Source organism: Macaca mulatta, chromosome 4 (assembly GCF_049350105.2).
Source record: "Macaca mulatta isolate MMU2019108-1 chromosome 4, T2T-MMU8v2.0, whole genome shotgun sequence".
Classification (NCBI taxonomy): Eukaryota; Metazoa; Chordata; class Mammalia; order Primates; family Cercopithecidae; genus Macaca; species Macaca mulatta.
Window position 1 is genome coordinate 15,375,558 of NC_133409.1, and position 12,814 is coordinate 15,388,371.

The 12,814-nt window shown below is 43.0% G+C and overlaps 1 protein-coding gene across 4 annotated transcripts in view; it reads right to left on the minus strand.

The window, feature by feature from the left end:
* Window positions 1-12,814, minus strand: part of METTL24 (methyltransferase like 24) — a 124,207-nt gene that overhangs the window by 95,290 nt on the left and 16,103 nt on the right. Inside the window, exon 1 of one of the 4 annotated variants that reach the window (XM_077998418.1) lies at window positions 2,276-2,370. Within the exon in view, the coding sequence (XP_077854544.1) occupies window positions 2,276-2,314 (39 nt within the window). The 5' untranslated portion in view covers window positions 2,315-2,370. 4 annotated transcript variants of the gene reach the window in all.

Sequence of the window (12,814 nt, forward strand, 5' to 3'; positions counted from 1 at the left end):
GTTTGGGATATTTTTTATAAAGTTTCAATACTCCCAAATGCATGTTCCTACCCCTAGTGAGCTCCTGAAGGGTTTCAAAACCAGCAGTTCTCTGCTGGGAAAGATGGCTAACCATCAATTCTGTGCATCACAGTTGTGTGCGTGGAAACGAACAAGGAACTAAGTTGTGAGTCCTTGACTCCAACTCAACAATAAAGTGAGTGTGTGTTGATGCGTTGATGATGGAGAAGCCTAAGCTTTCTGGGAGAAACAAATCCAAAACAAGTAAAATAGATTTATTTAGCAATTTTGCTGCAATTTTGTGCTAATTAAGAGCATCTGTTAGTGGGCAGGAAACAATGACTGAAGGAAATTGTTTATTCCTTTTTAGAGGGGGTGGGGGTGGGAGTAGTTGGGGGAGGGAGAGGCACAAAATGGTATCTGGACAGAACATGACTCCAGCCCTGGCTGAGGCTGTGAGCACTGCTGTTACGTTTCTGTAACGCCCTCAGTGTGTGCCCAGAGCTTCTGAAGGCTGCGGGGGGAGTGCCAGGTACAGCTCACGTGCCTTCCCCTCAGCAGTCTCCTGTAAGTGGACTGTTTCTCAGACCCGGCCCTGCTTCAGAAAGAGCAAGAATCAGTTATACATTGTGCAGTGATGTTTAAAATTCAGGTAACCCATGCAAAAACTTCATTTAAAAACAAAGGATCTCAGTTTCCGTTCTGGGTAACCATACTCCCACCCCGCGCCTCCCACGGAATGCAGCAGCAAAACCTGGACAGAATGCACAGAGCGGTTATTTGAGGAATCTGAAAAGTAAACAGTAGCGGGCAGATTGGAGAAGAAGACCAGAATTCAAAGTACCTCGAAACTAGGAGCCAGGTCGTCATTTCTTTTCCTTCTGGTATCCTGCCCGCCCCTACTCTAGGCTGCCTGGCACTGGTAGTGGGCACTGGCGCAGCCAGGAAGCACCAGGAGCAGCCCTGCAGTTCAGGCTCCAGGAGGCAGGGCGTCTCCTGATGCTCAGGGAGAGTAGAGGAAATCCCCACTTTTCCTCCTTTTTTTTTCCTTTCTCCATTCTTGCATTCCCTCCCAAGTAATCCCACTAAGATGGTAGAAGCCACAGTGGGGGCCTGAAGGCACCCAGAACTCTGTGAAAACGGAAATTTCCTCTCCCATCTCGGGCAGTGGCCTCCACAGAGTGGGGTGAATCCTCATTGACTATTTCTGTCGCTCTCTTCCCGCAGCTTGGCCTTGGACTCAGGCACAGTCACAGGAAGTGTGCAGCAGAGCATAGGCAAAGCAGGGGTAAAAGCTCAGATTTTCTGGCCATAGATTGAAAAACCTCAGGGAACTGGATAATACTGGGGAAACTGGGGAGAAGGAGTAGCTTGGGAAGGCGGCCCCATTAAAGAGTTTGTAAAGCACCTGGGCTCACTCTAGAACTGTACATGTGTGGATCTGATCCTGGCTGGTACAGCAAAGACTTTGAGAGCTGAGCTAAGAGACGGACCTCTGGAGCTAACCGACAGACCTCTGCCCAAGCCCCAGACCGGCTACTAGGTGGGATATACATAGGACAGAGGTGAAACCCCTACAAAGGCTTTGAAAACAGAGCTGACATGGAAATTACAACCCACAGGAGGTTGGTGGGAACTTGAGGCCTGGACCCAACCAAGATAACTGCCTGTTAAAACAAATATATCGACATTATCCAGTATTGAAACAAAACTCAGCCTTATAATATTCAAATTTTCAGGATACGATCCCAAACTACTCAGCATATGAAGAATCAGGAAAATCCCAACTTACATGGGAAAAAGACAATTAACGGATGCCAATGTCGGCGTGATACAGGTGTTGAAATTTTTGGCAAAGACTTAAGAGCAACTATTACAAAATAATCCATGAAGTGAAGGTGGACATGCTTGAAACCAAGGACAAGATAGAAAGTCTCAGCAAAGAAATAGGAAGCATAGGGAACAAACGGGAATTCCAGAACAGAAAAATACAATAACTGAAATAAAATCTCAGGGGATGAATTCAATAGCAGAATGAATTTGACACAAGAAAGAGCCAGTGAACTTGAAGACAGATCAATAGAAAGTATCCAATGTGAACAACAGAGAGAAAAATTATTGTGGGCGGGAGGAAAGAGCCTTGGGAACCTGTGCAACAATACCAAGAGCTCTAACATTCATGTCACTCATATTCCAGAGGAGGGGAAGAAAGAATGCAGTGCAGGAAAAAAAAAAAAATTAAAGAAATAATGAGGCCTAGCACAATGGCACATACCTGCAATCCCAGCACTTTGGGAGGCTGAGGCGGGCACATCACTTGAGTTCAGGAGTTCAAGGCCAGCCTGGGCAACATGGCGAGACCCTGTCTCTACAAATATACAAAAATTAGCTGGGCGTGGTGGTAAATGCCTGTAATTCCAGCTACTCTGGTGGCTGAGGTGAGAGGATTGCTTGAGACTGGGAGGTCAAGGCTGCAGTGAGTCATGTTGTGCCACTGCATTCCAGCCTGGGTAACAAAGTGAGACCCTGCCTCACAAAAAAAAAAAAAAAAAAAAGAAGAAGAAGAATGACAGAAAGATCCCCATATATGATGGAAAATATAGCCTAAAGATTCAAGAAGCTGGCTGGGTGCGGTGGCTTACGCCTGTAAACCCAGCACTTTGGGAGGCCGAGGCAGGCGGATCACGAGGTCAGGAGATCGAGACCATCCTGGCTAGCACAGTGAAACCCTGACTCTACTAAAAATACAAAAAAACTAGCCGGGCGAGGTGGCGGGTGCCTGTAGTCCCAGCTACTCGGGAGGCTGAGGCAGGAGAACGGCATGAACCTGGGAGGAGGAGCTTGCAGTGAGCCGAGATTGCCCCACTGCACTCCAGCCTGGGCGACAGAGCAAGACTCTGTCTCAAAGAAAAAAAAAAAAGATTCAAGAAGCTTTGCAAACCCCTCAGAGGAAAACTCGAAGAATTCCATACCCAGATGCAAAATAAGCAAAGTGCTGGATATTAAAGACGACAACAACAACAAAAACTGAGCCTCTGCTAATCTTGTGACAGACACAGTAGTGGGCCAGGGTCAAAATGGCAAGGTGAGAACGGGCAGAGCCAGCCCGTCCCATAGGAGCCTCTTCCCCTGAGGCCCCCTCCCTGTCGAGACCCAGCTCTCCCTCTGCAAGCCCATCTGCTAAATGTCTCTGGCAGTAGACAGCAGGCATGCTGAAATTCAAATCCAGAGCGCCAATCTGCCGCCTCTGCAGCATGACACAGAGGGTAGGCTGGGAGGCAGGGGAGCCAGAAATCAAATCAGCTCTGACAAGAAAAAATGCACTATAATTCAAGCAGGCCCTGATAACTTTTAGGAAGGAATAAAAAATAAAAGACAAGAAGGAATAAACACTCAGCTCTGGATTTATCCTCTAAGTTAACTTGATAAGTTGGAAAGAGTGGCTAAACAAATTTGAGTTGGAGTTTGTTCTTAAACTGACATCTTTAAACTCACCACATTTTCTGTATAGGTCAAAATGGTTCAAATGTGAGCGAGAGTAAAACACACCAGGGGATGGCTAAGATAATAAAATTTGATATATTTTGGATTTTTATCATAGGCAGTTAAAAGAGAAGCCATATGCCTAGAGTGGATCCAGTGAAAGGCAAAGGTTTTCACTTGTTTTCATGAGGTAGAAACTATACAGTGTCTGCATACATAGTACAGATTCAGATGTCAAATTATGGGTTTCATTGAGGTAGCACATCAACCCGGGAAGGAGGGACGAGTTTCAGTTTTCTTATGAAAGTAAGTTTATATAAGAATATTTGGGCCAGGCACGGTCAGGCTTATAATCCTAGAGTTTTGGGAGGCTGAGGTGGGAGGATCACCTAAGGCTAGGAGTTCAAGACCAGCCTGGGCAACAAAGCAAGACCCTTATCTCTATGAAAAGTTACAAAATTAGCCAAGCGTGGTGGTACACGCCTGTAGTCCCGGCTGCTTGGGAGGCTGAGGTGGGAGGTTCACTTGAGCCCAGGAATTCAAAGTTACAGTGAGCTATGGTTGCACCACTGCACTCCAGCCTGGGCAACAGAAGGAGAACATTTATCTAAAAAAAAAAAAAAAGAAGAGAAAGTGTGCCTAGGAAAGCAAAGGGAATTTAGAAAAACACTAACCATATTTGTAAGGATTATCTCTCTCTCTGCCTCCTCCTGTCTCTGTCTGTCTCTCTCGCACACCCTGCCTCCACATGTATACACACCCTACTCAAAATACATAAGGTTACCTGGACTTTCTGAAACTCGGAATCCTAAAAGTTTAACATCATCTGAATCAATACCAATCTGTTATGTTCATTGACTTACTTCAGTCAGTTACCCTTCCCCCACACATTTACCAGCCCTGAGACACTGTGTATCCAGGAGGAAGGCCTGCTGCACCCCTATAAACCCATTTCACGGGGGGGTCTTCCCACAACACCTGCACAGCAATCTCCATCTTCCCCACAAGAGAACCTGCAACCCAGGGGGTCTACAGGGCTCCCCGCGGTCTCTTCGGTGGCTCTCAGCCCATATCAGTCTCAACTTCATTCAAACCGGGGAAAGTGTTTCCACTCCAGGCTCTAAACCAGACGTGATTTTTATCATGGAAAAGAATTAAAATGCCTCACCTAGTCAGCACCAGCCTCACCTAGTGCAGGGGAACAGGGATCGTGGCAGAAAGAATGCATCCCAGCGGCCACAGAGAGCACCCAAAACACAGAGCGGCAGCATCCCACAGCCACCCCAAAGGCTGACAAGGAGACCGAGGCCACACGTGGCACAGGACATCGATGGGAAGCACAGCCTTTCTTGGAAACCAGTTGTAGACACTGGATGATGCTTGGATCCTCTCCTCTGAGACAGGACAAAAGCAAGCAGGACATAAAGTGCTCTGCCATGAGTAGGACAGCCCCAGGGGTTGGGGGATGGGGGACAGCAAAGCCATACACCATTTACCACATGGTTGAAGAGTAGCAGTGGTTTCCTCGTGAGGCTATCACATCCCATTGAATATGTCATTGGTTGCACATAACCGTGCATGTATACATGTATGTATTTCTCAGTTCTCAGCATTCATTCATTCATTAACTCTTTTGTCATTTTCATATCGTTCATGTTTCATACTGACCTATGCTACTCTCTTGCCCTTTGACAGTGATACAGTATTTGGTAGTCTCAGTAAATCCTACCTGACAATTAGAGATAACATTCTGGTTCCGGGACATTCCTTGCATGATTCTATATGTATAGAACATTTTTCTGTCTGAATGCACTATAAGTTATAGTAGCTGACAAGTTAGGAGAAGCCACATAAAAGCTTCTTTTGAATCTCTGGGAAGCTACCACCAGGGCAGAACAAGGCAGGCAGAGTCCACTGGACTCTTCTGGAACCAAAAGTATTTCAACCTCAACCCTAAATGGAAGGAAAAAATCCACAGTCTTTATTACAAAGTGGCCTTTTTCAGGGACATGAAGAATTGCTGAAGGAAGCAGACTTTTTTGGAAGTCAATCAATTCTAATCGGGTCTGCTGCTGTGGAACTCTCTGGACTCAGGATTCTTTGGTGAATGGGAGCAAGAATCTCCAAGGTTAGAAGCGAAGCTGCCAAAGTGGCAACTGACCTCGACCCAGGCCCCTCTCCCACTTCAGACTGGAAAAAATGAGAGTACAGGTGACAAACTGTACAACATAGCAGATCTAAGCTGACGAAATCTTGAATATATTTCTTAATTGTATGAGAAATGACTAATATTCCTTTCATTAAAGAAAAACAACCTTCCGTCCATAGGTAAAAACTTAAAAAAACAAAGCAGTTACAGAATCCAAAAGACACAAACAATTTCAAGCTTTAAATTGTACTTGCTTTGTACTCGTAGGGAATCAGTGTATGTTTTTTAATGAAAAAAAAAATTTTTAAGACTAGGGTCTCACTATATTGCCTAGCCTAGACTTGAACTCCTGGGCTCAAGTGATCCTCCCGCCCCAGCCTCCCAAGTAGCTGGGCCTACGCTGCACCTATTGTACTGGTAGGGGGTCTTTGCATTAAAAGAGACCTTAACAATAATCAAGACTAGCTGCTTCATATTATAATTGAAGAAAATGAAGTTCAGAGAGGTGAAATGACATGGCAAAGTCACCCAGGTAGGAGGTGACAGCAATGGATTTTGGCCCAAGCCTCTAGGCTGCTGGTCCCATACTTGCTCCACTACCCCATGCTGCCTCCATCCCAGGTCTCGGAGTTTTATCCTCCCCAAAGCTAGTTGAGAATATAGACATGGCATGCCCAGTAGTACTTCAGAAAGGATTCCCAGGTGAAAACCAAAATGGCTGTCTTGCACTGATAAACTCAGTGCAACAGGTAAGAAATTCATGAAATTCTTTCTCCATAAGATACAGAACACACTAAAAAGTTCGCTAGTGGCTCTGAAAATGTCATGGAGGATGAATCCTTAGTAAGTTAAAAAGGAGAATTAGAACGTGTCAGGGGAAAGGATTTGGGCCTTTCTGATGAGTGGCAGTGGTATATGTAAGTAGAGGCAGGGACCAGCCTGAGTCTCTGAATGACAGCAACAAGCTGAGACCTTGCCTCTCATCCCTACCAACACACACTGGCCATGTAGCATAGCAAGAAATAAAAGTTCTTCATTTTAATCCACTGAAATTTGAAATCCAAACATCCATGTGAATGTTCGTTACTGCGTCATAACCTAGCCTCTCCTGATTCATGCAAGCACCTACTAAAAGGTACTCGATAAAAGATGGTTATCATTTGCTGGCGAGGTTGCAAAGAAAAAGGAACACTTACACACCGTCGGTGGGAGTGAAAATTAGTTCAACCATTGGGGAAAGCAGTGTGGTGATTCCTCAAAGAGCAAAGTAGAACTAACATTAAACCCAACAATCCCATTATTGGGTATGTTCCCAGAGGAATATAAATCATTCTACCATAAAGACACATGCACGTAAATGTTCATTGCAGCCCTATTCACAATAGCAAAGACATGGAATCAACCTAAATGCCCATCAGTGACAGATTGGATAAAGAAAATGTGGTACCTATACACCATGGACTATTATGCAGCCATAAAACAGAACAAGATCATATCTTTTGCAGGAACATGGATGGAGCTGGAGGCCATTATCCTTAGCAAACTAGTGCAGGAACAGAAAACCAAATACTGCACATTCTCACTTAGAAGTGGGAGCTAAATGATGAGAACTCATAGGCACAAAGGAGGGAACAGCAGACACTGGGGTCTACTTGAGGGTAGAGGGTTGGAGAAGGGAGAAGAATGGAAAAATAACTATTGGGTACTAGGCTCAATACTTGGGTGATGAAATAATCTGTACAACAAACCCTCGTGATACGAGTTCACCTATGTAACAACCTTCACATGTACCCTAGAATCTAAAATAAAAGTTAGAAAAAAGAGTGCACAGAATGAGAAAAAAAGAGGTGGTTACCATTAAGCATGCACCCCTACAGGACTTTCCCAATGTCACACCATCAGAGATCGAATGGTAGGCTAGAACAGATCATTGGTCTTATGCAGATTCTTGGTTAGGGAAAGAAAGGTACAACCAAGGACAAGTCAGTGTCAAGATCAGATTCAGGGAAGTTAGGAAGTGCCCAGATAGACCATAAGGAAATTTCAGTTATAAAACAAATCCTGGTGCCCTGGTGCATCATGCCCCCAACAGACTGCATGCGTCAGGCCTTTTTCCTCTTGCCCAGAATTCTCCCGCTTATTCACTAGTCAGTTCAGATTCCACTTATTCTTCAGACTCTAGTTTTAGTTCCATATATTCCCTCAAGTTTCCTAATCCTTCAAGCCTCTACTATGTGCAAAATAGAGCATGCAAAGCAGGTGCTTCAGCAATTATTACTTTTACTTCCCATTTTGTACTTAATCAAACATTTGGTATAATCTGTTTCAAGTGTGTCAATCTTGTTTCTCTAACCAGACTACAAGCCCTGTGAAAATGCCATGTGTTTTACTGCTTTTACAGTCCCCCACAGAAATGATTCCAAGGGACATTTTTACACTGATTTAAATGCCAGGGAGGAAAGAACATGATATAATCCTTAGGGCTGAGGACAATTTGTTTTAATGACTTTGGAAGAAAGTAGGGAAATTCACTAACTGGACTTTACAGTAATACTTTAATCTAGCTAAATAGACATACTCTTTCTTTAGGTGGAAATAAATTGTTATAAACCCTACATGTCGGTTGGGTGTGGTGGCTCACACCTGTAATCTCAGCACTTTGGGAGGCCAAGGTGGGCAGATTACCTGAGGGCAGGAGTTTAAGACCAGCCTGGCCAACATGGGTGAAACCCTATCTCTACTAAAAATACAAAAATTAACTGGGCGTGATGGTGCATGCCTGTAATACCAGCTACTCAGGAAGCTGAGGCAGAAGAATCGCTTGAGTCTGGGAGGTGGAGGTTGCAGTGAGCTGAGATCACGCCACTGCCCTCCAGCCTGGGCAACAGAGCGAGATCCTGTCTCAAAAAACAAAACAAAATCAAAACAACAACAACAAAACCCCCGACATGTCTTTGATTCAGCTTTGTTCAAATTAAAATTAAAACCAGAGATGACAAGTAGTTTAGCAGGAACCCTGAGAAAAACTACAAGGAAACATTTTTGAGAATTTAAAACACTTCATTAAAAATTAGCATTTGTTTTAATAGATTAAAAAGTTAAGTATTTACATACCAGTTATCATAAACTTTAAGCTAAACCTGTATAAGTTGTCTACTTGAAATCATAAGGTTAGGTTTTGTCCAAATCGTTTAACAGCACTGAGCTAATTAGTCTATAATATTGAAAGTTAGCTTTCATAATTCCAAAGACTGTTGGTATGTAACCTTGCAACTATCAATATTTGTTACTGCAAATTTTATTGGTTAAATGCAGAAAAAGTAATTGGTGAAGGTCAAGATGAAAACAGTGTTTGTCACGAGAGGTTGATCCCACAGAGATGACCTCCCAGAGATAACCTCCTGGTCATAACTACTCTGGTCTACTTCTAATCATTCATCCTGGATAGTGATGTTGTGCAGATTCTCTTAAAGTTAAGTAAGTGCATTCCTCCTTAAAGGAATTTATTTTACAAGTAAAAGAAAGTAGCTTCAGTGTACCTTAAAACGTGGAGCACGACTTTTATTTTCTTCAACACACATTGCAATAGAAGCACTCTTAATCTGTCTCTACAAAACCAACTCAGAATTTTCCCTCTCTGTACTCCTGCTGCTAACAGCTTGGTTCATTCTCCCGCTAGGAGTCATTTGACTTGCTCCCAAACCAGTTTCTATCAGTTGTACGAGTTATTGAAATGACATAATTTAATTGAAAATTAGGTAAACCAATGAAATGTGTGCATAGAAAGAAAATGAGTTTTCTTTCCTATGAAACAAACAAGTCAATAAAGGCTAGGTGCCATTTCTAAATACTGTGCATTAGGTATGGGTGAGGTAACTATAAAAAAGAATAACAAAGTCACTAAAATCTGGAGGTGTTCTGCACTTAGGCTATTTTACAAGTGTCAAATTCTTGCTCCACTTTGAAGAAACCAAAACTGGGAAGGGTGGGTGATATAGTTTAGATGGCTATGTGCAAGAAAGATCACAACTCCAGCCAGGCGCAATGCACACAACAAAAGATTGGCAAACAAACGTACATGTGTATGTTTTCAGTTAAAATAGATGGTCTATGTATATGTTTTTGTGATTCACTGTTTTAACCACATTTTATTGTATATAACTGACCAATTACTACAAATTCGTGACTTTGGATATGGGGCTTCTACTCAACTTGTTCATTAAACGATTGTAGAGATGACACAAGTGTATAGATAGAGGCAGTGCAATGTTATTAATCAACTTAGGAGATGCCAGAGTAATGTTGGTGCCGAGCTGGAGGAATATGAACATAAACCAGGATGTGGACAAGGTTGAAGAGATGACCCATAACTTCCTTTATATTTATTTTCTCAAGAAGCTATGAATTTTCCCAACTCTAAAGACTGTTTCAGCATTCATCATTTTAACAGCATAGAACAAGCACTTATTTACAAATGAAACAACACAAAAATCAATAGCAGGGAGGAACCACTGGCTACTATCCTGAAAAGAAAACACAGCTCTTCTTCAAGGTCTAACTTAAGGAGTCGAAGGCGCTCACACACCTGGCACAAGGAGGGTGTAGCTAGGCCAGGCCTGGGGTGCAGAGGGGCAGGGGTGTGGGGGTGGAGAGGAGGGGTCCTGACTCTAGGGGCTGTTGTCCAGGACAGCAGGTCCACCTCCTGAGGGTTCAGCCCAGCCAGGAGTGAAGTGATTCCAGGAGAGAGAAGCCCATCACACTGGAGAAGCTCTCAGTTAAAGATGAACACCCGTTACTGAACTCTCTATCCCAAGTTTAGAAATCAACCATCACAACCACCACTGGCCACGTCTTAACCTGGCACTCATGACTCCCTGCCAGAGTGGTCCATCACAGGAGCCCTGTGCTAGGGGAGACCTAGGTATCTGTATTCCGAAAACTCCTATGGGCAATTCTGACCCACTCTTCATGAGCGACCTTCATGAGAATCGTGAATCTGCTGAAATCAACTGCAAATGAATGGGCATGTGTGCAAATGTTCAGTATTCTGGAGAGCTTGTCCACAGCTTCCATCAAATTGTTTTCATCAAAATTTTGTAACTCAAAAACATGGAGAACCACTGTTCTGAACTCAGTTCAAGTCTTCACCATCCTGGTTATCTCCACAGTACAGAGGAAATCTGAGATGAGGCCGAACACAGCATTCCCCCGTACGCAGCCTTCCTGCTGTACGTTCTCTCTCTACTTTTTTTTTTCCAGACTCCAATCTGTTCCTCTTTCTTCACTTCTATTTTTACACTGAAAAGTTTGGGTTTCAAAATAACTATAACCTAAGAATTCCTCAGATAAAAGACACAGAAAAGTAAATTTCCAATTTCCCTTACCCTACTTCTCACATTCCTGTATGGTTTTTTTATTAAAACACTTTTTTTCAAAACAATGAAGGGCATTTTATGTCTGTTTTTTCTATTAAGTTAATGACTTGAACAAATATACACATATTTATTTTAATTGTCAGCATCATGGCTTACCTATGTTTTTAAAATAACAAATTTATATATATAGATAGCACTCTTTTCTCCTGTGTCTTGTCTCAACACATGACCATAACAAGAAAGGATACAATGTTGTATGTGTTAAACAGGCTCCAATCTGTGCTGGTAGTTTGGTTTTATAAATAAGAACATTCCCTGCCCAGGAATAAGGCCCAGGCATTTGGATTTTCCAAAACAACTCTCTGTAACCAGGGTATCCAAATAAATTCAAGCATTTCAATTTCAAAACTGATGGAGCTCTCGGCTCCTGAGTGAGGTTCCTCTAAGTACACACTAGTTAAATAAGCCTTTTTCTATTCTTTCTGAGCAAAATGAATATTCACTATTCAAAAGGACATGCCCTATTATAATTATATAACCAGTTCAAATTTGTTTTTAAGAAATGTAAGACAGACTTGAAATTTCAACCTGACAAAATTGCTGAAATCAAGCTTCAAGATATATTCGTTCACTTGGAACATTTCTAAGAAGCCTTAATATCAAATGTATAGTAATCAACACATTTTTCTGAGATCCAGATTTCAGCATAGAGGCAGTCTCAGTATAGAGCAGAAAGAACATGAAATCTGACCTCATCTGACCTGGATTATAATCGCAATTTATCTCAATCCAGTAATTTAACCAGATCCCTTCTTGGTGGAATGGAAATAATGTCCGTCTCACTCATAAGGTTATGATGAGAATCACTTGGGATAACAACAGAACAAGCCTCTGTAAACTGGGAAGAGCTGTCTAAAAGCAAGGCACTATAAATGCTGTTCCTTTTTTAACGCAAAAGCCCTCCAAAATGCATAGGATGCTTCTTGCACACAAGTCATTAGAATGAAGTGACAACAGTTATCTGGGTGGGAATGAAGGTGAGAAAGAAGGGCCAAGGTAGCTGAAATCCTTAGCAGAACAAGTGCTCTCTTGTATAAGAGGTGCAATGGGCTGGCAGCTTCCTGGCCACATCTTTTGACAACCCTGGTGGTCAGTGTCAGTGCTTTGTGCAAAAAGCTAGTGCACTAGGAGGTCAGCAGGCTCACAGTGATGGCAGCTTGAGGCTCTCTCTGCTCTGGCAAACAGCAAGCTCCTATGTTTCTAATGCAGGGCTGTGTGTATCTGATTCTGCAATGCACCTGCCACACCTGGGGAGCTGTTGGGAGAAGGAGAACCATGAAGCTCACCAGCAGCCAGAAGAAGATTCCTGAGAGGCCAAGCCAGGAGCTACCTAGAGAGGCCAGCATGTGGGCTCCACATTTCTGCTGAACGCGTCTGTGCCCACAAGTGAGTACCATCAGGCTAAGGCCCCAGAGGACACTCACAGTTCATTTCTCTTTATCTGAACAGAGAAAATCATGTACTTTCACACCTGTCATGCATTCCATGGGCTTCTGAACATTTTTTTAAAATGGAGCTATAATTCACATGCCACAAAATTTACTCTTTTAAATTTACCATTTCACTGTGGCTTTTGGTATATATACAGCCTGTGCACCTGACACCATTATCTAATTCCAGAATACTTTCATCACCCCAAAAAGAAATTCCATTCCTAGCAGCAGTTGCTTCCCATTCCGCTCTACCCCCAGCCTCTGGCAACCACTAATCTACTTTCCGTCTCTCTAGATTTGCCTATTCTGGACAT